Source organism: Sylvia atricapilla, chromosome 15, assembly GCF_009819655.1.
Source record: "Sylvia atricapilla isolate bSylAtr1 chromosome 15, bSylAtr1.pri, whole genome shotgun sequence".
NCBI lineage: Eukaryota > Metazoa > Chordata > Aves > Passeriformes > Sylviidae > Sylvia > Sylvia atricapilla.
Window position 1 is genome coordinate 7,561,629 of NC_089154.1, and position 27,016 is coordinate 7,588,644.

The 27,016-nt window shown below is 44.3% G+C and overlaps 1 protein-coding gene across 9 annotated transcripts in view; it reads left to right on the forward strand.

Moving 5' to 3' along the window:
• TNRC6A (trinucleotide repeat containing adaptor 6A) overlaps positions 1-27,016 on the forward strand; it is a 56,408-nt gene that overhangs the window by 15,272 nt on the left and 14,120 nt on the right. For 4 of the 9 annotated variants that reach the window (XM_066329968.1, XM_066329964.1, XM_066329961.1 and 1 more), the window contains 6 exons: positions 1,525-1,560; positions 7,348-7,438; positions 9,416-9,437; positions 16,553-16,885; positions 21,372-21,419; positions 23,856-26,444. In XM_066329968.1, coding sequence (XP_066186065.1) covers positions 7,379-7,438; positions 9,416-9,437; positions 16,553-16,885; positions 21,372-21,419; positions 23,856-26,444 — 3,052 coding nt within the window. In that variant the 5' untranslated portion in view covers positions 1,525-1,560; positions 7,348-7,378. The remainder of the gene's footprint in view (positions 1-1,524; positions 1,561-7,347; positions 7,439-9,415; positions 9,438-16,552; positions 16,886-21,371; positions 21,420-23,855; positions 26,445-27,016) is intronic. The other 5 variants (XM_066329969.1, XM_066329965.1, XM_066329966.1 and 2 more) reach the window with 3 other exon arrangements.

The window sequence follows — 27,016 nt, forward strand, 5'->3', positions numbered from 1 at the left end:
CCTTTTTGGGTTTTCAGTTAGTCTTTTAAAGGCCTTTTGCTAGTGATCTGTTAAAGGTATTTCCACTGGGGCCATTTGAAATGTGCCCAAACTTTGGGTACAGCTGATAGAATCTCAAGTTTGGTACCCTGCTTTTTCCCTTCTTTCCTGTGCCCCAGCAGTCTCCAACTTCCAGGCTGAGCTATGATTCTACTGTGAAAACTGCTTTGCTTCCCCCTCCTCTCAGCACGTGTCTTCCTTTCTTTTTTTTTTTTTGTTTTTTTTTGGTAATACACTTAAGCATGAATGATTTTTCCCACGTGGTTGTTGAAATACAGGGAATAATTTGGGTACATGGGAACCTTTAAGGTACCTTTGGCACATTGCTGTTAACCCATCAGTGTTCAGGGACTTGCTGCATTCACCGTGCCAGAAGTGATTTCAGAGCTGTTATTCAGAGTGACAGAGTGCTAAGTTCAGAGCAGTACTTGGTGCCAGACTTAGTAAGTCAGGAGATCTTCGCATTTTTATGACCTCAGCAGAGATCTTGTCGTGCTAGCAGGCAGTGCCGAGAGTGAGAAGTGAAAGAAAACTACAGAACTTCCAAAATTCAGTGCTTGGAGAGTAAATTCTGCTATGGAATGAGTCCCCATACCTCTGTGACCCGGGGCAGTATGTTTTATTCATTTAAAAGAGTCAGAACTGGTTTGAAGTTCACATTAATGCCCCAGCTGGTTTATGTTTAGCCAGGGAGCTCTCGCTGTGTGAGCACACAGCTGATAAACCATGGCATGCCTGCACTGGATAGACCTGATTAATTGTTTTACTGGGGTAGAGCTCAGCAGATAGCCCTCGTTCTTCCTCCAATGTCATTATTTACAGTATTATTAAATTTGCAGTGACCTAGTCGAACTGTAAAAGAGTAAATATCCTTTCCTGGCAAGGTACATAGACCTGTGCTAGAGTTTATGTTAATCTCAGATTTCACAGTGTGGATGTAGACTGTGAACTCCATGGGATGCTGGCTTTGCTTTTTGTGTGTGTTAAAGTCACTTCTGGAGTTTATGCTTATAAATTAATGGGTAGCAAATACACTTTTTAATCTTACTGGGAATATTGGCCTAGACTGTGGGTTTGTGATAGGATAAGTGTTACAGCTTTCAGTGCAGCTTGCTTATCCAGTTGGAGTGATTCCTGTTTTACACTCAGGATTAGCATTTGGCTTGTCTGGCCTTTTGGAAAAGAATCCTCATTTGGCTTGTGTTCTCTCTGAAATTTGTACATGCCTGGTGTTGTGCAAATATTCCTAGTCTCAAAAATCAGCTTAGTGCATGGCTTGCGAAAGTGATTCAGATGAATCCATTGCACACTCTACTGTGACATCATGTTACAAATGAAATGTCACCTGATCAGCCACAACAAGAGCTGTCTGCTGTTAACTGGGGAAATCTAAGAGTTAAATTTGGTTAAAACCAGGACTGCTAAAAATCACCATTTAGTTCTTCTGATTTAAGCAATAACTTTTCAATTCTGTTTGGTAAACAGGGCTTTCCTGCCTCATTTATGTGGAACTGAGAGAAGGTAAATATCTGAAATATGTTGACAATCATTTTCCCGAACCCAGGGGTTTGACTGTTGCTTCACAAGCATGCAAACCATAGGGAAGAGTCTCCATTGCTTCCATCCACCTGTGATTCTGCCCACCTTGGTTGCAGACTGGCCATGCTTTGGGAGAGCAAACTTCTCACCTCTAGATTTCATCCATGTATTCTGTAAAGTTACTACTGTGCAATTAATGTTTATGCTTTCATGGAACAATTACCACCATATTTCTGTGATATTTTTCTTATCTGCTGCAGGGAGAACATAGAGCTGGCCCAATCATAAAGACAGATAAAACCAGGGAGAAATGTAGTTGTTTCTGTTGATGTGTAAGCATTGGATTTTCTGTTGGGTTTCTGGGGGTGTGTCTTTCTCCTGATAAACTTCTTACGCAGAGATATCTGCTGTGTAATGGGAAGAGTTTATTGCAGAGAAAACATTCTGTTCATGCATTCAAGACCTTTACAGATACTTGGGTAAAATGACACCTGTATTCCTCCTGCACAGACACTTTTTGAGGCTGTAGAGGATTGCAGGTGGTCCCCTGGGGGTCCCTGTGGTGTTTGGGTCTCACAGCAGCCCCTGTGCAGGCAGTGCTGCCTCTGCAGCAGGGCCACTGCAGCAGCCTGGAGCTGATGCTGGGCTTGAGCAGTTGCTTATGGAGGAGCAGTTTAATCTGCCTTCCTGGGCTCCTCATTTGTTACTGGAAGACAGGGATTGTTTATGGCTGCTGCTGGAATCTAGTGTAGCTGGATGATAAACTTCTGGGAAAGAGATCTGTCTTTTGTCTGCTTATGTAGCAGCGAGCATCTTGGATGGAGCTCAAGGGCAGAACTAACACAAATATTCCAGAATTGTGGTCCGTTGGTAGTCCTTGTATTTGGGAGCATCATTCTGATGAGCCAGCTTCTGTATTAGGGAAATAGGAAAGCTGAGTGGATTCCAGGTAATTGGTAGTGGCAGACATGGTGGGTCGAGTTCTGTTGCTTCACTTTTAGGGTGGTAATTTAAAGACTGAGGTATTTAAAAGCAAAAAAGAAAGTAGCTGATACACATTTACTAATTAATTATTCATTGAAGTATTTTTTTTTCCAGTTTTTAGTTTGGCAGTACCTCTCCTCTCTGTTAATAGCTGGAAAGAACACACACACACACGTCTGGAAATGAGTGGGTTTGTTTTGTTCTCACTGCCTGAGGCTCTCAGTGCTCCGAGGAACACGCTGGGTGGGTTCAGGTGCCAGAGCTTTTCCATCTGAGGCACTGGCAGGGTTTGTTGGATTGTTTTGTTAACTTCAAAGTACTGGTGTCTATTCCATGAACTCCGAGTGTTCCTTTGGTGCAGTGTGCCGTTTTGTGGATGGTATCAATAAATGAACTGTAGGATCCCATTTTAATCAAAATAAACACTTTATAATTGATTTTTGTAGAATGCTGGTGAGTAGGAAAGCTAGCTGTTGGTTTTTACAGAACCTGAGAAGTCACTTTCATTGGCAATTTTCTGTGATTGTGTCATTTCAAAAAACAGAAAGATGAAGGAACTTGTAGGTCAGAATACAGCAGATTTATCAGTGTCAGCAACATTTGAAAGTCTGTAGAAGATCAGCTGTAGGTTGAACACGTGGTGCTGCCTTTGCAGAATTGTTAAAGATCTTTCAGTTCCTGATACTTACCTGTAGATACCTGGCAGTGTTCCACCTGTAGCACTGCAAGTTAATTTATAACTAGAAGAAGAGCAAATAATGGAAAGGATTGATTGATTTATTTTCAAAAAAAGATTTTTATTATGTCTATCACTGGAAATTTTAGACTGGTTTCAGAGACTGCTGTGTATAATCATTTCTAATTCTTACTTGCATGTTTGCTCCATACCTCTGTTCATCCCTCCAGTGACGGGGGCTCACAATTCTTGTAACCCTCATTTCCTCAGTGTGGAGATAGAGTTTTGTTTTTATTGTGGCAAAACGTGTTGCCCTTTGATATATTGTAACAGCTAAGATAGCAAAGCTGCACAAACCTTAATTACTGCATCCTCAGCCTGTCTGCCAGGGGAAATACCAGGGAACTTGATTTTGCTCTTCTGCAACGTAAGAATAAAGGTTAAGTATGTCTATTTCAGCTCAGGTATTTTTACAATGCTAAGGTGGAGCTTTAGAAATTAAAGATTATTAGTACCCTTTTTTTAAAAGAAGTAAAGTAATAAGTGAAGCATGTTTTGATACAAATATTACCTGAAATGTTTGCAGTTTGAGCATGACAGCTTTTTCCACTTCAGAAGCCAAATAATAAATCAAGCCATACAAAAAAAATGCCTTGTACTGTCTTGATAACCTGTCTTAGAAGACTAAAAAGTTGGGGTTTTTTTTAATAGCTTAATTGAGGGAAGCATTTTAGTAGTTTGTTGTTTTCCTCCCCCTGTATACAAAGAAGAATTGTGCTGGGGTACTGTCGTGGTTTTACATTTGCTAAATTTTATTTATTAATTGGGAGATAGAACTTTGGGAGAAAAGGGCAAAACAGGCACAACTTAAAAGTAAAAACAGATAGATTTTATTAATATATGTGAAACCACGACAGGTACACAATTGGAACAGAAATTTACTGTTAAATAAATAACAGTAAATGTTTATCTGACCCTTGGTCTGCTTAAATTTATACAGATAACAGCAGCTTCTCCTTGGCCCATCTTCAGAGCCATCAAATGTGCAGTCTCTCCTGAGATCATGATCCATTTTCATTTTACCTCACTTGAAAATAAAGCACCTTTCAAGTTAAGCTGTTGAAACCAGAGCCCTTTGTTCTGCCTCCGATGTGGATTTCCTATTGCCAGGGTGTTTTATTTTCACTCGATCTAAATTGAAAAATATGGTTTGCATTTCTGCTAAGACCATTTAACCTTGAGCAGGCTAATCCCGTTACAGAGGAGGAGAAGGACACTGCCTGTGTGTTCTGGTGGAAGTTGGATGCCTGACAGGGGAAATCACAAGATTCCTGTTTATATATTCACGTTATCAATCGGAATGCTCACTCCTTGCTTTTCCTCGGCCACCTGACACACCAGTGGGCTGCTGCCAACACTTTGGCCACACAAGGCTGATGGATTAAGTCTCCCAGGTGTAGGGAAAAGCCCAGCAAAGGCACTTGTTAATTTTCTGGCTTTGTGTTGTCACCACGAGGCCGGGTTCCTGCAGAGGTTCCCGTGCTGTAAGGGGCCGTGGAGCTGCTGCTGGTTTGTGCTCAGGAGCTCTTAGTCCCAGGTGATAAATGGTAAATTCCGCCTTCCACTTCTGTTCCTCGAGGAGCAGCATCAGAAATGGAGCTCGTTTGTTATGTGTTCTAACAGAGGTTGGAGTTAGAGGCATCAATCCCATCATTTGCTGTCTGGTGAGAGGGTCATGGATTTGTGTGTTGGGAAGAATAAAGGAGACACATGCTTCCAGCTGTCAGAAATGGAAATACAGCTGTTCTGCCTGAGACTCTGGTGACTTAATAGGCAAATGTGGATTTTTGTCTCAGGCCTGTCTTACTTGAAGGGTTAAGTTTTCAGGGAAGGGCAGGGACAGGAAGGGCTTTGCTGCTGCTGCTTGGTTGTGCCAGTTGGGTTAGTTTCGCTCTGAGATTTGATGTTATAGTGATAATTAATACTCTTAAAAACTTATAAGGAACTATAGGTCAATGTTTTTCATCTAGGGAATACCTAGAGTTCTGATCCTAATCATAGGAGGGTTTTATTTCTCCTAAGCTAGTTTTGTAATCTAAAATCTGTTTGTTTTAGAAAGATAAAAATTGAATGAACACAGTTTCAGAATTTAGGAGTTCTGTTGTTGCTGTGTGAAGAAAACCCAACGATGCTGTGGTAGAACATTCCAGAGATATTGGTATGTTAGTTGTTAGCATCTGTATTCCCAAAATGAAATGTAATTGAGTTGATTTAACTGTAGCAGGATTGATGAGTTGTTTTTTTTTTTTCCTGTGAAAATACTACTTTACATTCTGCTTGCTCTTGAACGTGCTACAGCTTTCTTCTAAAAGCAGAATGATTTTTCAGTTAATGCAGTTTTGGCATGCGACAGACTGAAATTTGTTATTACAAAGCAAGTGCCGGTGGCTGTGTTAGCTCCGAGAACTCTGCTCAGGTTGTTGTAGATGCTGTAACTCAGCTGTAGCCCCAGCAGGCAGTCAGAGGTGAGCCCAGTACTGGGTTCTCATGGAGCAGACCAGTGGTTCTGCTCTGGATGGAAGGAGTTGTGCATGAACTGGGTTTCGCGTCAGGAAGGAGCTGGCATCTGTAGGAGCTGTTTCCTGTTTTTCTCCAGTTCAAACTGCCTGCTAAAATTTGGACTGTCCCAAATTAACCCAAACTGAGAGTCAGTATCACAAACATCCCTGTGGTTCCAAATGCCCAGGGTGTGACAGCGAGGGCCAAAACTGACTGAAGTGTCACCTCTGTAGAGCACGGATGTCACTGCAGGTGAATCATCACCTCAGACTTGCACAGGAGCGAGAGCTTGCTCTCAATGAAACTGGCCAGCTGGAATTCTTTCTGTAGTTAGGTGTCTGACTTCTTAGTTGTCCATGAAGTAATTTTTGAGACCTAATTGTAAATGCAAGATTGCTTTTGTAGTGAGACCATCCTCAGTGGGTCTTGCAGCCAGCTGATGAAGCTGTGATAAAATGCAAAACAGCATCAGTGGGTTTGATGGTTTGTGATTCCTCTGGCAGTGCATGGGGGGGGGTCTCAGAAAAAACACTTTTGGGTAATTATTTTGCATACCTTAGCATGTCAGAAGCCATTCTTCCTTCAAAGAAGTAACTAGTGCTTGCTTTCTGTTATTAGAAAAATCTTAGAAGCCAGAATTTGCTTAGTGGAAGCTGATGCCTGCACTCACTTTGAAAGGGACTTGAGCTGAGTTAAAATTAAATTTAAAGTTAAAACCAAAATTAACTGGTTGTTTATATATCTAAAAAAGTAATGGAAGTTTTAGTACCTGTGGACTATCTTGTGGTTTAATACATTCAATTTGCATTGCTTCTGACAGACATCAAACTATCTTATTTAAAACTGGAGGTTTATGGGTGGTTTGTGGTGAAGAAGGAGCCAGCTCAGTGTTTCGAGGCAGATCCAAACCATGTAGTCACTTCCCCATACTGACATTGTTAGTTCTTTTTCTCCAAAAAAACTTTCGGAGTCTGTTTTTAAGCGGCATAAGCTGGGCAGTGCTGTTGATTTGAGCAGAAATACCGTGTATCAAGTGTCATTAATTAACGTCCCAAGTTTTGGTTTCACTTCTGACAAGTTACGGTTTTGTTTCTCGGTCAGGGAGCTCCGAAATGGTGCCAGCTGTGGTCTGTCCCTGCCCACAGCCCCGTGTTTCCTGGCCCAGGGGGTTTGGGATGGGGGAGCTGGGGCAGATGCACAGGGTGTGTGTGTGGCTAAGGCTGGGATATGCCAGAGCTCAGTCACACCAGTTCAGGGAGAGATTAAATAACATCTAAATTTGCTGGCTTTTGAACTGAATTCAAGTCTAAGCTTCCATTATAAGCTTTGGAAGGAAGAACTCTTTGCATGTAGCTTGACACCACCACATCTGCCTGAAGTCCTGTCACTGGTGGCTTGCACTGAGGGATGGTCCCTGTAGAAATAGGATCCAATTAGAAGCAAAATTCCCCAGTTCCTTTTGTGTCACTGTGAAATAATTGTTCTAAAATGAATCTAAGTGTGTAACAGATTGTATTTTGGGAGAGTTAATTACAAACTGTGTGGTTCAGGGATTTAGTGCAAGAAGAGGAAGAACAGTTGATGGAAGAAAGGAAAAAGAGAAAAGAAGACAAGAAGAAGAAGGAAGCTGCTCAAAAAAAGGTATGTGGAGCACTGAGATTGAACCCCTCTTCTTGGAGGTGACTTGTTTCATCACTAGTAAAAACAACTGTTTTCTTATTAATTTAATGTTTTAAATTTAAATGTGCTGTCAATTATTTAGAGGTAACTGACATATTGAGCATTGTAATTGGCTCTGTGTAGCTTCTTACTAAACTAAATTTTCTTCTGAGATGACCCTTTTTTTCCTGTCAATTGAGGCAGTCTCAGGTTTGAAGTACCTCAGTGTTAGTGTATTTCCTAGTAGAATAAAAGTATTATTTTAAGGCAGTAGGTTTCAGCTGCATTCTTATTTTAATATATCTTCTTATTCTTCAGTATGGGAACATGCCATGAGAGAATTTGTAGTTAGGGAATAAAAATTTTCATAAAAAAGAAAATATTGACAGCAAAGATGTTTAGGGATGGAAACGTCACAGAAATGCTTGTAAATGCTTCAGAATCCCTGTTTACTGACGAGATCCTCATCATGGCCATTGATTCTAAATATTGACCCCGAGCTTGAGAGGAGCTGGTAAAAGCAGTTTTTAAACACATGCATTTCAGTAGGAGCAGAGAGAACCTGCTCAGTAGCTGTGATCCCATTGCCTGATGCTGGCTATGGCTCCAGGAACAGACTGGTTTGTTTTACAGCCAGCAAAACCTCCCAAGCCCTGAGCTGAGCCCTGATGGAGTCTGTAAGACCCCAGCTTAAATACATCCATTGTGTTCTCTTGGGCACCAGCACCTTAGCACAGAAAGCAGCCAGGAGCCCTGGGTGTGCCCTTGGCTCTCCGGAGCCTCTTCAGGTGCCCTAGGTGCATCAGAAACAGCAAAAAGTTTTGAAAAGTGCTGAGTTCTCATTCTCCCATCCATGAAGCAAGTGGCAGGCTGTTGAGCTGGGTCACAGCTAGGCAGGGGGAGAGCACAAACTCTCCAGAGGAAGCTCTGAACGTGCCCAGGCACGGGGAGAGCCAGAGGCACCACATACCCACGCTGTGAGGGACAAACCCAGGGCTAGGGGTTAAGGCATGGAGTGTTCCAGTAACTGGGACTGAGGGGAGTGGTGGAGGGACAGCAGCAATCCCAGAGGTGACACTTGGGCTGTGGAAGGGCAGTGCTGTGCCCCCGTCCTGCTGCTGAGCAGAGTTCTGGGTGTATCCACTGGCTTTTTGTGCAGTATGAACACTTGGCTCAGCCAGGTGTTGGAACACAGAACCCTGGGGTTCTAAGAGCACAGAGCCACCCATGGCCTCAGAGTAGGAGTTTGAACCACATCTGTTGAACAAAAAGCATACTGAGGAGTTGTGATGTGTGGTGGCCCCACGTGCAGCTCCTCTCTTTGGGAGGCTGGGGAGGAGGAGAGCAGCACTGGAGCACAGAGGAGGAGCTGGTGCTTTAGGGAGGTCCTTTCTGAGCACAGTCCCACTGTGGTGCACAGTAAAAACCACACCAGTGAGGTGCATTTCCATACAAGAAATGTTTCTCTCCCATTTCATCCTGTGATAAACTTTTATTCTAATAGATCTCTCGACTTGGGTGTATCACAGGTTTAATCCATTGAATCTTGCAAATGAAAGACTTGAAGGTTTGGCATTTGCTCTCTTATTCTTTTCCATTTCCAGGTCACTCCCCCTTCCCTGCCCTGTTCTGCAATAAAAGTGGTGGCAGCTCTTTGCTTCCAGGCACAGTTTTTAACTCACTTAAAACATCTCAATTTGCAAGTTTAATTCGGTCTGTTTCATGTAGTTATCTTTCAAATTAATTTTGTCTTCTGTAACATTTAAACAGCTTTTTAAACATAAGGAATAATAGGCCTGGGTTGCTTAGAGAAAGGCTTCTGAAGTAGATAATTAAATAACTTGAAACCATTTAAAAAGAGGAAAGTCAAAAGCTAATGTTGCTTTATGAAGTGGCACGTGTACTGTGGTTTCTGTCTTATCTGCACAAATCACTGACACTTCTTTTTTCTTGTTCTAGGCCATTGAACAAAAAATCAAAGGTAAGTTACTTTCCAGTTAGTTCTACTCTGTGTATTATTTCTGGGGTTTTAAAAATGTTGAATCAAATGTGTCACCTGAAATCTCCTCCCAAAAGTGACAGATGGGACCCTTGAGACTTCAGCTGTGCTTTTTCAAAGTGATCACAAAAGTCTAGAAGAGTCAGGGTTTATGCAGGAGTTGGAGTTGCTGATCTTCCTGTTTTCCATCCTTATTTACTTACAGAGCACCAGGTATAGACATGATACCTGGTGTTCCCTTCCTTGCTTGCTTTTTTCCCTTTGTTTGAAAAGTGCACCAGCACTTCAGAATAACTGTGTATAAGATGGATCTGTTTAAAACTTAGTTTGCAAATATTCTAAGTGCAGCTGGGATTGGGAACATGTGATGGACAAGTAATTAATATGTCCAGTTTTAACTCCTGCATATGGAGGGCTCTCCCCACAAAATGATCAGGATGCCAGTACCCAAAAGCTGTAATTTCAATATTTATGGCAGGTGGGAGCACTGTGGTTTTCTGAATTTTTGTGGGGTTTGTATGGATCTCCATCCTAACCTTCTAAAAAGCTTCTAAAAAGGGGAAAAAAAGATGATTTTCACTTTCTCTCGAATTGATTGTAGCTCCTCATCTGTTAGTTGGGAAGTGCACAGTGGTTGCTGAAGTTCTCATGTGGAGTGCTTGCTGAAACCTTGTTTTCTGAGAACCCTGGTTTAATTTAGTACTCACTGGAGCAGTGGCAGACACTCCAGAAGCTTCAGAGCCCTGCTTAGCAGAGATGTGATTCCTGCTGGAAAAATCCAGAAGTGTTTGAAGACTGGTGGGGCTTGAAGGCAGGGGGCTGGCAGAGGGCACACTGTGCTGGGGAAGAGGCAGGGAAGCACAAGGTCCCGTTCCCAAGGTGGATGATGAGGAACATCCCAGCAGGCAGGTTTGTCCTCATGCCCCAAGGCTCTGCAGCACCCAGCTCTCAGGAGGGTCAGCTCAGCTGGCATTTCTGAGTGCAGTGTGTGTACTCTGGTGGGTGTGTTTAAATGGGAAGAATACCTGGATTGAGGAAGACCAGTGGATTTTTGCTGTGGGGAGGAGCGAGGGCATCCATGCTGCTGTGAGTGGGAAGTTCCTCTGCCTGGGGAGGCTGGTGGGTTGGTTTTGAAAAAGGGATTGCTGGAGGCAGAGGGAGCTGCCAGAGCCTGGAGTGAGCTGCAGGAGTGTCTGCACACAGGAGAAGCTGCTGCTGTGTGTGTCCCACCACCCTCTGAGCTGCACCAGGCTGACCAGGGATCCCACCCTGTGGCCACTGAAATCCATGGGGAGCTCCAGGTTTGTCTTTGGGCACAGGACAGAATCATTAATAAAATTGCTGGAAGACTATAGTTAACAAATATTCTTCATCTGCTTTTTCAAGCAGTGCATGGAATCATGTTTGAATACCAGCTAAGGATTAGTTTTCTTCTGTACACTCCTGCCATAAGGCTTCTAGGATAATAGAACAGATTTAAAGAATTATGAAAATGTCTGGGTTTATTCTGAAGTGATTAAAAAAATGTCTGAAAAGATAGTGAAGAAGGAAAATGGTAGAATACTTTGCTGTATAATAATGAGCACTTGGAGTGCCCATTTGACCCGTGTGCTTGGGCTGCACTGGTGTCACATCAGGGCTGAGGCTGCACAGGCAAATGGCTAAAAATAGCATGAACCAGGAGGGCAGGAATTCTGCTTGGGAGGCTACCCAGTGGGGATCTTCACATGGAATGAAAATGTCTTTCTTCTGAAGGACAGAGTAATTAAATTTTTTTTATTATTATTATTTTCTGCTTTGAGGCTTAACATTCACGGTTGGAAGTGTTAAGTTCCAACTTAATTATGTTATTATTTAAAGGGTATTTCATAAAGTTCAGCAGGAATTCAGAGCTGTCAGAGAAACACAAACTGGCAGTGCTGTGGGATAAAAGACATCATGAAATGCAGATACACAACTTTTTGCTACAGTTTCTATAGGAACAAAATGCGAAGCTTGTGTTGCACATGGCTCTTGCCTTGTTTCACCAGTTTTGCTCCTTGTATTCAGGATGCAAATTAATGTTTCATTAGTTTCCAAGTTTCCATCACGTTAATGTCTTAAATAATTTATTCTGTGCATGAGCTGAAGATAAAATACAAGAGTATAGGATCTCTAAATAATTCAGAATTATGTGCCTCTTTCAGAAAAGAAGCTGGTTAAGTGCTGTGGGTGGGAAGGGAGGGTATTTCTTGGTTTTAAATGTAGTTTGGACAGCTCCAAACTGTTGTTTTAGCTAAGGAAGAAATTGCTGTTGTACCAGCTGAAGCAGCTCCCAGTGTTCATGTAAAGTGACAAGAACCTTCCAAGGAAGTTCATGGAGCTGGGGCTATTCCTGTCAGGATTGGGAATGAAAAAGATGCTGACAACGTTTCTGGTACCAGCAGCATTTTAATACCGTAGTATTGCAGTTTAAAATGCACATATGGCATTCTGCAGATTTCAGGGGTTCTGACCTGCCTGGTTTGATCCAGCTGGTGTTTTTTAAAGGCGAGAAGAGGTGTTTGGGGGAGTTAGAGCTGAGTCTGTTAGTTGCTAAGTGGAAAGTTTATCTGTTTGTGCAGCAGCTGGCACATCATGTACCTTCCCAGTGCTCTTGTTCCAGGTATTTTAGGAAAAAAGAAGTATAATTTGAGTTTCTATTTGTCGGAAGTACTGTAGAATTGTTAGTTGAGGTGTTCCTTCTAGCATGGCAAAAGGCGTCCTTTTGCTGTGTTTAAAGTCAGTGCTGCTGGAAACAGTCAAGTCAATCCATTTGTCCTGAATTTCCAGAGCTCTGCCCCGTGGCCCCGGGCAGTGCTGATGGACCCCGCACTGGAGGAAAGGCTGCTCGGGGAGGATGTTTGACTTGGGCTCTGCGTGGTGCTCCGGGCTGGGAGCTCAGTGGGGGCTCAAATGCCCTTTGCACACAATTGAATTTATCGATGTGAAGTAATTGCTGAGAAGTGCCCGGAGCTGGGGGAGCTGCGGCTCGGGGCAGCAGCACGAGCTATCGCTGCAGCCCAGAAAGTGCCACTTCCATTGCAGAACAGAGTAAACTGAATTGCCCACTGAAACGGAAAGTGCTCTAAAAATAGCTGGGTGTGGAATTGAAATCTTTTGACTCATATTTCCCACCTTGGAAACTTCTTACGCTTGTTCTTCTCCGCGGAGCGGAATGGCCCGGCTGCACAAACCCTGCTGGGTTTTTGTCGGGCTTTTCGCTTGCCTGACCGTGCTTTTCGTGGCTGGAAAAGCTCTCCTGCCAGCTCTCAGCCCTGGGGGTGGCTGGGGGAAGGCGGGGGACGGGGCTGCGGTCCGGCGGGAAGGACGCGCTCACCTCGGCGCGGGTCCGCAGGGGTTAAAAGCCTTGGCAAACACGGAGATATTTTCCAGAGCAGCTCCCAGCTCACAGCTGCGGCCATTTTTTTCCAGCCCGAAAATTCTAGCACTACATCTTACGTGTGTGTCGGCTTGAAAAAGCCAGACTTCCTTCTGTTTGCCCTTCAAGCATTCCAGCCCTGCCAACTGCGGGACATGCCGTGCGGGGAGAGCGGCGCGGGGCGATTTTCAGGGGGCTCCAGCTCCAGCAGCGGGAAGGAGCTTTGGAGCTTTTCCCTGCCAGCCTGGCGCTGTTCTTTGTGTGGGTCAGCAGAGGGTTTGATCTCCCTGCGCTAGTTTTGTGCGAGGGAGAAACTGTTTTCCATCTGCATTAAAAGTTACTGGAGCAGCTGCCTTGCTGCTTTTTTTTTTTTTTTTTTTTTTTTTTTTTTTTTTTTTTTCGTTGGAGGGGGAGTGTGAGTCCCTGGGCCCCTGCTCCAGGAGGAGTTGGCAGGCAGCTCCTGGAGCAGTAAAATGACACCATGCTTCTCCTCCATTTTCTAATGAAATCTGCAGAGTGGGAAAGCAACACAAGTTGGAAGCGTCTTTCTTTGGAATCTCTCTGTAAACTGTAACTCCACCATCCCCTGCTCTGAGGGTTTTACAGCAGGTTTGTTCTTTATGAAAATCTGTCGTTTTTAATGCTAGTTTCTGTAAACTTGCTGTTGCTAGTCAATTAACTGCGATAAACTGTAAGTTTGTTAATGTTGTCTTTCTGCCTTAATACGATTCAAAATAAAATACCGGTGTGTAGCAAACTTTTATTAACAAGCAACTTGTTTAGAGCAAATTAACAAATTAAGGTAACAGTTTAAGGGTGCTGGAATTCTTAGTAGCCATATTGGAATATTAATGTGTTATTTAGCTTTCTGAGAAGTTGTGGAGCAGAAAATGTTGGACAGGGTGAATTTTATAGTTTAAAAACTTACTCTGTGGTTCTGAGGGAAGCAAAGGCAAGGGAATTCCGTTGCACTTCGGATAATTTCAGTTGAAAATTAGCGTGTGATTGTGAACTTTGCATATTCCATAGCCTAGCCCTGGGACCTGGCAAATACGTTATACAATTTGCTGATATCATAGTAGATAGAATTGCCATGTTTGCTAAGGAAACAAATGCTCAGAATAGACATGAAATATAATATTCATAAGCTGTTAGAGAAGTCCTGTAGGTGCTGTGACTTGGGGCTGGCTGGGCAGGGAATACCTTGTTTATTTGTTACACTCCTTGATAGTCAAAAGAGATTTGAGTTCCTGCAGGTCCGTTGGGGTCTGTTCTAACACACTTGGTCTTAAAGTAGCTTTAATTAGGAAAGTAAAGTGCTAGGGCTGCCCTGGGCATGCTGTTGGCAGCTCTCTCTGGGCGTCCAGGGAACGTCAGATGGAAATTATTTCACTTTACCCCACAGGAGCAGTGGTGCAGGAGTGGAAGTGGCAGGGAAGGAGAAGTGACTCAGTGACCATGTTGTCAGATTAAAATCTCTTCAAGCGAGGTGTGGTTGTATTTTCTGCTGAAGGTGGCAGTGGAAGGAAGAAGAGCTGGAATAGTCTGTGCCAGAGGCTGAAGGAGTGTGTGTGTCCCTGCGTGGGGCCCTGGCCCCAGCTCTGATGGCTGCAAGTGATGCTGTGGCTGCAGGAAGGGTTTCTGTGTGTCACTGTCAGCTCAGCTCAGCTGAACTCTGCTCCAGGCTCCATGGGTCATCCATGCAATCAGCTGGGGCAGGAGGCGCAGGGAGAGCACCAAAAGTTGTGGCTTTGGCACTGGTTATGCAGGTTGTGGAGTTTGAACAAATGTGTTTTAATTTCGGAGCTTGTTGCAGTACCTGGACCACAGAAAAGCACCAAGTCCTTCTGCATTAAATTGTCAACGAATTCTCAGCAATTTGCTTAAATAGCACCTCTCCCCCTTTCAGGGCTTAGTCACTCTCAGTGACTTTATTTATAATGCAAGAAATTTTAGAAGCACCAAATGAAATAGATTTATTTTTTATTATTTCCTATTTGTGCAGTTCGGTTTTGAACCAGAAGTCAGAATCACAATTTGTTGTCCCATTATGTGCATCAAAATATTTTGCAAGGGATCAGTTGCCTTCCCTTAATATAGGGAACAGCTTAAATTGAGGAAATCTGAAGTGGTGGTTGTGATCTTTATCAGCTTCTCAGTTTGTCTAATAGCCTTTCAATACCTTCTGTTCCCTGTGCTCTGTACAGTAAATTGAGTTATGTCCTGGCCCTTCCTCTCCTTAATTCTGTCCCTCTCCAGTCAGCTGAGAACTGGGAGAGCTGAGTCCCTGCTGTGCCCGAGAGGGAGCTGGAGGCCCTGGGAGGGGCAGCTGAAGTTGGGCATCCTCACCCTGACACTTCTGCTCACCTCTCTGTCAGACAAGGAGGTCTCCAGAGTTTTTCTTTTCTGCTTCCCCTAAGTAGCCAAAATGCAATATTCCATTAAAGCACAACTCAGATGATCATTCTTCAGTGACTGTTTATTCTAAAGGCTTCTATTTCATGTTTTTCAGAATATGTAAAGTAGAAATAAACAGAAATTATATCATAAGTAGCACTGGCAACATTCAAATTGATTCCTTAAACAAAAGCTCGAGTTTGCTTTTATTTTTGTTGTATTCCCATGACTCGGTTCCTGAAAGCGAATGATGAAATGGTCTTTAAACATATTTAAAAGATTTTAAAAGCCCCTGAAAATTACATTCTCAGTCGTGTAGTAACATTATTCCTGGTGCTGAGGAAGGTCATGGGCGAGTATTGAGGTATCTTGGGAAGTTGCACAATAAATATTAGGACACTTTTTGGATATCTCATACAAGAAATTTGAAAAGTACATTAACATATCAATACTGTGAGGCAGGGCCAGAGCTGAGGTGCAGCTGGGAGGGATGGCAGAGTCCCACAGCAGGAGCTCAGAGTGCCATCCTCCCTGGTGCCCCTGTCCCTGCCCATGCCCTGGACTGGGCTGTGGGGCTGAGGCTGTGTGACTTTGGTGTCACCTCTGCCCATGATCTGACCTTCCCCTGGCCTTGTCGGGGCCGTGCTGTCGGGACTGAGATAATTTGGAGTTGCACTTGCACATTTGGCATTTTCCCAGTGCCAGCACCATCCTGCAGGGCTGTGAGCAGCGTTCCCTGTTCTGGCAGCTGTCCCTGCTGGCAGCAGTCACTTGAGGGCAGGAATAACTTTGGATGTTGGGCTTGTTAAAGCAGGGAAGCCTGAACAACACGTCCTGTAGGTCCTGTTTGCCTCCTGTTCTTTTTGGGCCAGGCCAGAGCAGTTTTCTACATGTAATATTTAAATGTTAAACTTAATTTTTTTAAATAATAATTTAAAATTTAAGCATTTTCTTTAAAAAGGTTAAATATCAAGATAAACTGCACAGTGCTGATTTGTGCAAATCGACAGCAAAAGGCTGTAGAAAGCTGGTTAGTAGTAGCATACTGTAACTGAGATAACTTGGATAGGAGTGATAGCAAGGCATATTCCCACTTCCAGGTCTGTGCCATGAAAATTTGTGATTGAGGGATAACAGAGCTTTTCCTCAGGGATGAGTTACAGCTTGAATCAGAAGAAATGCTGTCATTACATCGTACATAAACACCTGTAATAATATTGACTTAGTCTTCAATTTTTTTTATGTTGCTATTCACATGAATAACTTTGTCCCACTTTCTTTTTCCTGGGGGTGGGGGTAGTGCCAGAACAAACCAAGACAAGTGTAAGCCAGCCCCAGCCTGTCACCTCCAACGGCACTTCCACAGGAACCAGCACTACTAATAATGCCAAGCGGGCCCCAGCCAGCAGCCAGCAGCAGCCCTTGCCTCGATACCCTCCTCGGGAAGTACCACCACGATTCCGACACCAGGAACAGAAACAGCTTCTGAAACGAGGGCAGCAGTTACCTGTGATAGCTGCAAACCTGGGATCCACTCCCAAAGCGTTAAACGGCCAGTCAGGAGGCAGCACTGGCACCAATAACCAGCCCGTGACCAACGGAGAAGTGCCCAACAGCAGCAAAAAACAGCCAGGTGAGGGCAGGTACCTTGTTTTCCTTCAGCTAAAACCGAGTGGCTGAAATTCAGTTACCAGGGGAGTATTTCAGCCAACATCATTTGAACTTTCACTGTAAGCTGTAGCATGAGGAGGTCAGAGCTTGATAGTGAATGTTGCAGGGTGGTGTTGGTCTCTCTGGGCAGGTTCCATACTGAAACTTCAGCACTTGTCTCAGTGTTGCCTTGCTGGTGGCAGCAGTGAATGGCAGACAGGGCAGGGCTGGAGCAGGTGGGGACTTCAGTGTTACTTCTGCTGTGCTGCAGATTGCCAATCTTTGTCCTCAGCATGGATCCCAGCAAGAGCATGGTACGAAGCACCTTTGTTGCTTTGTCCAGTTTTGATAGACACAGCCCATAAAGAAGGGTTTTTAGGACCTATCCCAGAGATGGACTGGTCCCACACAGCAGGGCAGGGGGGAATTCTGCCCCACTCAGGTGTGACCTCACCTGCAGAGCTGCCCTGGGGCCCAGCACAGGAGGACCTGGAACTGCTGGAGGAGTCTCCAGGATGAGCAGAGGGATGGAGCAGCTCTGCTGGGAGGAAAGGCTGTGGGAACTGGGATTATTCAGCCTGGAGAAGAGACATGGGGTGACCTAATTTTGGCCTTCCAGTACCTGAAGGGAGCCTACAGGAGGGATGAAGAGAGACTATTCACGAGGGATGGAGGGTGGAGGACAGGACACAGGGAATGGCTTCCCACTGCCAGAGGACAGGGCTGGATGGGATATTGGGAAGGAATTCCTCCCTGGGAGGGTGGGGAGGCCCTGACACAGGGTGCCCAGAGCAGCTGTGGCTGCCCCTGGATCCCTGGCAGTGCCCAAGGCCAGGCTGGATGGGGCTTGGAGCAGCCTGGGGCAGTGGAAGGTGTCCCTGCCCATGGCAGTGGAACTGAGTGGTCTTCAAAGCCCCTTCCAGCACATTTCTTTATGTGATTCTGGACAGCACCTTGAGACTTGGCTTTCATTTTTAACTCCATACCTGGAGATCCAGCCAAGGTACAGCTTGTTCAGGATATGAGAATTGTCTTTTATTGTCAGGTCAGAGTTTTTCTCAGTTTTTTTCACCCAGAGCTTGGTTATGTTACAGAATGGCTCCACTTTTACCTTTACAGCTATTTAGGTTTATTCATCTTTTGTTATTTTAGTTGTTATGCACCTTCAAATAGCCTTTTAAGTCAGCTGAACTTGCCTGTTATATGTGTAGGATGTGCTGTTCAGTGACTGCACTAACATGCAGTTCAGTTAATTTTTTACAGGACATTAATGTAATTTACTTAAAAAAGTAACTTTCTGTGAAGGATCTAGCTTTTCAAAGGGATCTGGTATTAATGCATGCTTAATACTTTCTTATTTTTATGCTTGTATTTATATTTTGACGTGCGCATAGCAGTGATGATGTAACTTTTTCCTACGAATAGTTTCTTCTGTGACTTCACTGAATTCCCAGTGTTTCTCAAAATTAGTGTTTTATAGACTACAAAGGATGTGACTCTCAGCCTCTTTAGAAAAAAAAAAAAAAAAGAAAGAATAAAACTCTGCAAATAGCCTTGATATTTCAAGTTTGAGTTAAATATTGAGCTGTTCTGATTACAGCATCTTGAAGAAGCAGGATTTAAAATGAAAATAAACAAAGCACTGGAAGCACTTTATCTGTGCGTCCTTGAGGAATGTTTCCCATATTACTTTCCAGTATTATTTCTGTAACAAGCTGATAGGACTCTTTACCATTGCAATAGGTAACTTCTAAGAAGCTTATTTTCTTTGCTTCTCCTGTATGATTTTGTTCCTGTCCCTGGTGATGTTTAAAGTTACCTTTCATTAAGATGAAACTTTTCCTGCAGCATGTATACTCTACTGGGCCAGTTGTGTAGCAAGGTGACTTAAATAAGAGTAGTGATTTAAATAAAAATTCAGACTAATTTAAGAAGTACTACTGCTTATACAGCCTAGTCAGTCTCCCAGTTGTATCCAGAGGGTCTGTGTATGATTCTCTGTTGTACTTCTTCTGTGAACACCAGGCCAGTATTTAATTAGCTGGATTCCCCATTTGTGTGCTGCATTTTTCCCAGGTTTGCTCAGTTTCCCTTGATTTTGTGGTGGTGTTGCTGGGCACTGCCAGCATGTCCCAGTGCTTGTTCTGGTGTCTGGGGCAGTTCTGTGCTCTGAGTAACACCCTGATTGTTTGGATGGTGTGTCTGGAAGCAGCGAAGTTCAGGATCCTTCAGGGAGAGAAGGATTGGCCAGATCTCTTTGTCACCTTAGGAAAATGTCTGTGTCCTGTAGCTCCTGTCAGAGCTCCTGGCATTTTGTGTGTCCCGGGAAAGCTCGGAGCTGCCATCTGAGATGGGCACTCAGGGCTCCTTCCTTGGTGCCTGCAAGGTCTCTTTCCCTAGAATTACCAGGAAGAACAGCTGCTTTGGATGTGTTGTCATGTTCTTTTTTAAACATAGACAAGATGATAACGGAAAGGCAAATAGTTCTTTCTTTTGTGCTGGATTTCTGTCCTGGTTTCAAGCTCTGGTCTGATGTGTTGCTGGTGAGGTGGAGGAGGCCCCATCCAGCAGGACCTAATGTCTTCTGACACTTTTGTATCTGAAAGGAAATGCTCTTTTGTCATTTGCCTGTCTCAGTTTCACTCACTCTCCCTACTTCCTCTTTCAGCCTCTACCACTAGACCCAGATACTCTCCTTTTTACTGCTGGAATCAAAAAATCTCATTAAATTTGACATATCTGTAGGTTGCTTGCATAGACAGGATACCCATGGACAGTGGGATTAAATCAATGTGGGATTGATCTGTATTTTAGGGCTAAAAGAAAAACTGTGGCTTCAGTTGTTGAAGTCAGAATTGCTGGCATTGGGAATGGCTGTGGGTTTGTGTGTAATTCCTGGAAGGATCTCTCCCCAATTCCAGCTGTGGTTTAAATGGTTTGGTCAGTTTTTGTAAAAGCCAGATAATGGAGGCAGATACTGCTGAATTTCAAGTCTCTAATTGCACTGGGCACAGTAAGATTTTAAGTCACTGGTATTGGAGAATTTTTCAATCATATCACTTGTCTATAACCCATCTCTTTACTTGTGTTTTGTGTGAACAGTTGTGTCCTGTTTGGAAAATCAGCATGCTTTGTCTAGAAGTCAAGCTGAAGAAGGGATAGGACTGTAGTCTGGTTTTTTCCTGCTGTTTTTAGGACATTTGGCATATTGTTTTAGTAAAGAGACACAAATGAAGCTCATGTCTTGTAGTGTTTCTGGAACAGATCCAGGCCAGTGCCAAGGTGGTTATTTTAAGAACTCTCCTTAAGTAGCTCTTTATCAGGACACTTTCATACCCAGTTTAGTTGCCTTCATTTAGTGCCCCATGTGCAAACTTCACATGAGGGGAACGGTTGATGGCTACCCTGGTGTTTGCTCACTTCTGCTCTGGAACCCCTTGGAATAACCAATGTTGTTCCACGATGAAATGATTTATATCATGAGCTGAAATATTTCCAGCAGTAATTGCTTACAACTGTGGCCAGAGCAGAACAGGAGAGCACCACCAGGCTCCTGGCAGGGCTCCAGTTTGGATTCCTCCCATCTGCCTTTATCCTGGTGCATCTCACAGCAGAGCCACAAAGTTGTGTCCCAGCCAGAGCCTTTGGGAGCAAAAGGTCCCTCCTGTAACCTGGGGGTGGTTCTCAGCTGTTGGAGGAGTCAGGGAAGAGGGGAGCAGTTGGGATTTGCAGTTAGTGGTGATGAAGGTTGGATTTGGAGTTGGGGAATGTTGCCTTCACTGTAACAGTTACGGTCTCCAGCTGTAAAATCTGTGAGTTTGAAAGATGAAGTTTGATTCTGTACAGTGCCTGTGTGGCAAAGGGCAGAAGGAGGATGTGAGAGAGGGCAAATGATGGATTGTTACGCACGTGCTTAGGTTAAATCAACGTTGGGCCACACTCAAATGTTGCTGTTTGCTCAGTCAGGCAGCAGAGCACTGATTTGGAGGTGGAGCAAATGTCCTATTCAGAGAGGGGAGAGGAACTTGATGAAGTTTCAGGGCTGACCACTCAACTTCTTAGTGCAGTCCAAAATGAACTAGTTTTGGTTTCACTAACTCTAAATTCTTCCTCTTTTTTGTATAAATCAAACTTTTAAGGACATGTTAAATTGGCTCATTAAATGCCAAATGTGTAACAAGTAGGTCGTAATGGAAATGTGTCATAAAAGCAGCAGAATTGCTAATTCTCACATCCCCAGGCTGAGTTTGTTGTCATGTCTCTGCTCCCTGTGTGGAGGAACGCAATTCAGAGCAGACTGAGAGAGAAAGTCTCACTTTTCATTCAGTGAGACTGAGCTGGCTCTGATAAAAACCTGTCCTGAAAAAAGGGGTCTAAGGACTGGGTTTACAGCAGTGAGTACTTTGGGGGACTGTTCTCTCATTTGCTGAAGTAACACTTCTGTGATTTTCTTGCTTTTTTTTTTGTAGGCATGCCTCCCATTCGGGACTTGGTGAGCCACTCCCCTAACCAGTCAGGTTAGCTACTTCCATCTCACCTGCTTTTGCACTACGTGTTTGTGGTAGTTACGTGTTTCACACAATTTTGTCTCATTTTTTAAATTATTATTTTTATTCATTGGCTTACGCTTTTCATTGGCATGGGTGTGTGAATGATTGCAGTATACTTTCTCTGTGCCATTGCATACTAATTTGGTTTAACATTTTTAATTTTCTAATTAAGTCAGAATTCATACTTGGAGTTTTTGTCACCTTAGCATTAAAATACTGGGGTTTTTTTTACATTTATACTTCCATGCTGACTTGCCTCTTTATGGTAATGAATAATCTGTGCAAGCTTGTGCTTCCTATCAGAGACATGTCACACTGTGGAGGAAATCACATCTTGATTGTTTGCTAAAAGCATTTGTTCATAAGGCCCAAAGGTGCAGTGATTGGCAAGGTATGGTATTGACAGTCTGGGGGTGCCAGGTGTGCTGGAGCAGGACAAAGAGGCAGAGGGTGCAAAATTCAGGTATTTCTTAATTTCCACTTCTCAATCCTGTTTATTTTAGCCCATGTGATGACAAACTGCTTTTAAAAATACATACAGGTTTTTTTGCAAATGTTTTCTGCAGGATAACTCATGGCTGGAAAGCATTAAATTTAAAATTACTGAAAGCAATTGTAGCAGATGACAGAATTTTAAGGCCCTTGAGTTTGTATAAATGTTTTTTTGTCAAGGATTTAAGCAGCAAAAGTTCAGTTGCAACTTTAAATAGTTTTGGGAAGAAAAGCAAGAGTAGGCTGTTCTGGCTCCTTGTGCCGTGCACCAAATGCAGTGTGTTGCCACATGTCATTTTTTCAGTTTTGAGGGTGTTTTGTGGTCTCTGTCAGATAAAAAAAGTCAGAGCTAGTATCTTCTTGTTCAGTGTTTGTATCCCTAGTCTCTGAAGTTGAGGAGTTGGGGAGGTTCAGGTAGGAATGCTCCAGAGCAGTGCCTCATACTAGACATCACTAACACATTTCTGTCCAGGAGAAAGACTGTTGGTCTAAATAGTTTCATGTATAATGGGAGAAAATCAGCTGAGTGGAAATTAATCACTGTGTGCTCTTGGGGGATTGGCTCTGCACAAACTGTGTCACAGCTCAATTAGGGTAACAGAATTTCAATAAATACAAGCTTTCTTTATGTGTTCTGCTGCTGTGCAAATTAGAGTTTGTTTTACCATGTCCCTCTGACTTGTAGTCCTAACCTGTATCTTTCTGTGCTGAATTCAGGCTGTTTGCCATCTGTGTGCCTTTGTGTTGCTTTTAAAAGGGATGCTGTTACTGGGATGATGTTGGTATGATCAGGATCTTGTTCTGTGCCGTTGGTTCTCTCACTCCCAAGAGTGCACACAGCTCTTAGATCAGCCCCTTCGTACAGGTTAAATGTCGTTTTTTAAAATAGCAGGGTGAGAGTTGAAACCTTGAAGCTTGCTGGACAGCTGCTCAGGCATGATGGTGTTCTTGTACTGCCACACGAATCGGCAGGTTCTGGGGTATGCTCAGCTGAATCCCCGTTCTCCTGAGGATGGTGGTGGCTCTCCAGGACTGTGGAGCTGCCAGGCAGTGTCACAGTGCTCTCTGTCTGCCTGCCATAGGCCTTTCCCACTTCTCCTGTTCCAAACTGCTGAGCCACTATCCTTGTTTCTCACGTTGAGTTACCAGGTGAAGCTCAGCCGAGTGCCAGGTGCTGAGAGGCAGTGGGTGATCCCTGCTCCATGCTGCTCCAGCTTTGGGAGCCAGGGCCTTGGACTCAATTCTGTTCCACTGTAGGATGAGTAATATTGATATTGATTAAAAATTAATTAAAAATAGGCTTGTGCGTCAGTGCATTCTGAAAGCAGAACTTCAGATGGGTCTTGTGCTTTTTGTGCCAAGCTGTTGATGTAGAAAAGAAAAGATCTTGAATAACTTGCACTGAGAACTCTTGTACAATGTCTGTAACAGGGCTGGGAAGGTGTGTGTTCTGTGGCTGCTGTCACACAGCAGTTGGTACTGCTGGGCCAGGGCCATGTCTTCTTGGAATTTCTGCCTTTCGGTGTGGTTTTGGATTTTGTTTAGTATTGTGGTTTTTTAATATGTATATGTGTTTTAGAAAATACTTGGTATATGGCGATATAGAGTATTCTTTAAAAAATGTTTCTCTGGAAGGAAAAGACCTTTAGGAGTCTAAAGTTTTCTGAGGTTTTTGTGAGGGCAGCTCTGCATGCTAGGAGGTGTTCTGGGTTGTGCGTGACACCCTTTGGGCAGCTGTATTAGAGCTTTCTCTGTCACTTTCCATGACTGTAGTTTTAACAGAAGCAAAATAATAAGCAAAATAATTCCTGGCTTAATACTTTTATACTTTTTTTTTTCCCCTCTTCTGCTTAATGAAGTAATAATACTAAACTCCTCATAATGCTCTTGGGCTTTCCTTCTTCATTTTAGATCTGAACCACAGTGGTCTAGGATCCCATTATGAAAATTCTCACTGGGGACCAGTCTCTTCAAATAGTGACTCCAGCACAAACTGGGATAAAGTTATCGTAGACGGCTCTGACAAAGAAGCATGGCCATCAATCACTGGCAGTGACCCCGAGCTGACTTCAGAATGTATGGACACTGACTCTGCCTCCAGCTCCGGGTCGGAGCGGAACCTCGTTATCATGGCTTCAGGGAGCGCGGGCGGAGAGGGCGATGGCATTCGCAATGGCATCGGACATGGGTCTCAGAATAAGTTTGTGGTTGGTAGCAACAGCAATAATGTGGGCAATGGAAGTATTAATGGGCCGTGGGGGTTATCCCACGGGTCCATAATAAGCACATGTCAAGTTTCTGTGGATGCTCCTGACAGCAAATCTGAAAGTAGCAACAATAGAATGAATGCTTGGGGCACCATAAGCTCTTCATCAAATGGAGGGTTAAATCCAAGCACTTTGAATTCAAATGGCAACCATGGTGCCTGGTCCGTGTTGGAGAACAGTGGACATGCCCTGAAAGGGTCGGTGGGGAGTGGGAGTCCTGGCACAAGCATTCAGTGCAGTACCATAGGTCAGATGGCCAACAGCCAGAGTATTAACTCGAAAGTGGGTGCCTCAGCCCACAGTTCCTGGGGGAGCCTTCAGGAAAGTTGTGATTCTGAAGTAAATGGTACAAGGAATGTTTCATTCAGTGGGCAACCTCAAAACCTTAACACTGAAATGAATGGACCAAATAACACTACTAACTTTATGACCTCTAGTTTACCAAACTCTGCTGGTTCGGTGCAGATGAACGAACTGCCCAACACTGCAGGGCCCGGGGCCTGGCGCGTGAGCACAATGAATCATTCTCAGATTCAGGCCTCTCCAGTGGCAAACGGCACTTCCATCTCTCACCTGAGCAACGGTGAGGCCAAAACTGGCGGCTCTTATGGTACTACCTGGGGTGCCTATGGTTCTAGTTACTCTGGAGACAAATGTCCAGGCCCGAACAGCCAAGCTAATGGTGACACTGTGAATGCAACTCTAATGCAGCCGGGCGGCAGCGGGCCTGGCAGCACTAACTTTCAAATCAACGGGAATAAAGGCGGAGGGGTGTGGGAGGCAGGGCCAGTCAGCTCCCAGAACATGCCGTGGGGAAACGGGAACGGTGCGAGTGCCGGCGGGAGCAGGAGAGGATGGGGCAGCCCCGCACAGAACACCGGCACCAACATTTCCAACGGGGAATGGAGCAAGCTGCCCGGCAATCAGCATTCCAATGAAGGTATGAATGGAAACAGCAGGAAGTTTACAAACGGATGGAAGTCTACTGAGGAGGAGGATCTCAACAGCCAGAGTTCTGCTGCCTCCCAGCTGGCTGAGCAGAACAGCACATGGGCCAAAACAGGTACAGGGGACAGCGAGGGGAGCTCAGAGAGCACCGGGTGCCATGAGGACAGAGCAGCCACGGAAGGCCAGAACCGAGAGAGGAGGAAAGTTGACCAGCACACGTTACTCCAAAGCATAGTGAACAGAACTGACTTAGATCCACGTGTCCTTTCCAACTCTGGTTGGGGACAGACTCCAATCAAACAGAACACTGCCTGGGATACTGAAACATCACCGAGGGGTGAAAGAAAAACTGACAATGGGACAGAGGCCTGGGGGGGCTCTGTGACACAGACTTCCAGCTCAGGGGGGTGTGTGGATAGACCTAACCCTAACAATAACGATACCTCATCTGTATCGGGGTGGGGAGATCCAAAGTCTGCTACAAGGTGGGGAGACTCCAAAGGGTCAAACAGCCAAGGGGGGTGGGAAGAAGATTCTGCTGCTACAGTAATGGTCAAGAGCAATCAATCATGGGGAAGTGGCAAAGAGGAGAAGTCATCCTGGAATGACACACCGAAGATGAAGCAGGGATGGGGAGATGGACAGAAGGCCAGCCAGGGTTGGGCAGTGTCTGCTGGTGATAGCTGGGGTGAAAACTCCAGAAGTAACCACTGGGGTGAGGCAAAGAAATCCAGCTCCGGAGGCAGCAGCAGCGACAGGTCGGTGTCTGGTTGGAATGAGCCGGGTAAATCAAATTCTGTTACTTGGGGAGGCAATAATGCAACTCCAAACAACTCTTCAGGATGGGATGAGCCTGCCAAGTCTAATCAGAGCCAGGGCTGGGGAGACCCTCCGAAATCCAATCAGCCTCAAGTGTGGGGGGACTCGTCAAAGCCGGTCAACTCTCCTGAGTGGAACAAACAAGATGTTGGCTCTTGGGGAGCCCCGTCTGCCACGAACAAACCCCCGGGGTCAGGCTGGCTGGGGGGGCCAATGCCAGCCCCGGCGAAGGAGGAAGAGCCCACGGGCTGGGAGGAGCCATCCCCCGAATCCATACGCCGCAAGATGGAGATTGATGATGGAACTTCAGCTTGGGGTGATCCAAGCAAGTACAACTACAAAAATGTGAATATGTGGAATAAAAATGTCCCTAACAGTAGCAGCAGTTCAGACCAGCAAGCACAGGTACATCCGCAGCTACTGTCTTCAAGTGCCATGTCTAGCAAGGAGAGCAGCTCGGGTTCTGGTAAGCCTGGCTTTTGCCCAAATTTGTGTTTCCTATTCATTATTAAGCACTTTTTTAGTCTTGCTTCTTAGAATGGTATTTTAATTTCGAAGTGGAAAGGGCAAAGTGGCAATGAAGTACAGTTTCTATTTATTAAGGAAATGAGCACCATTGTCACAGAGCACTGATGTTTTTTTACAGATTGGGAGATCTGCTCTGGTTTTAAATAACTGCAGTAATAAGGGCTAAACAGCTCTGCTTGAGTTCTGGGGAGTGGGAACACAAGGAAAATACTTAAAATAGTGTCTGAAGATTGAAATGTTTTCCTAAATGATTCTAAACCAGCTAAAATTTAATTTTGGCAATGAGCTTTCAAAAAAAAGGAAACATGTTGAGCTTCTGCAGGACAGAATGAAGGCTGGTGGGTTTATAAGAATTTGGTATCAGACTTTCTGGTCTTGTAGCTTCATGAGCAGTGAATAACGATTTTGGAGAGGAACTTAATGGGATATAGGAAGTTTTTTGTGCTGTTTCTATTTTTCAAGTGCCAGATGGATGTCACTTATGTGTAACAGCAGCCCTTAGCTTAATAT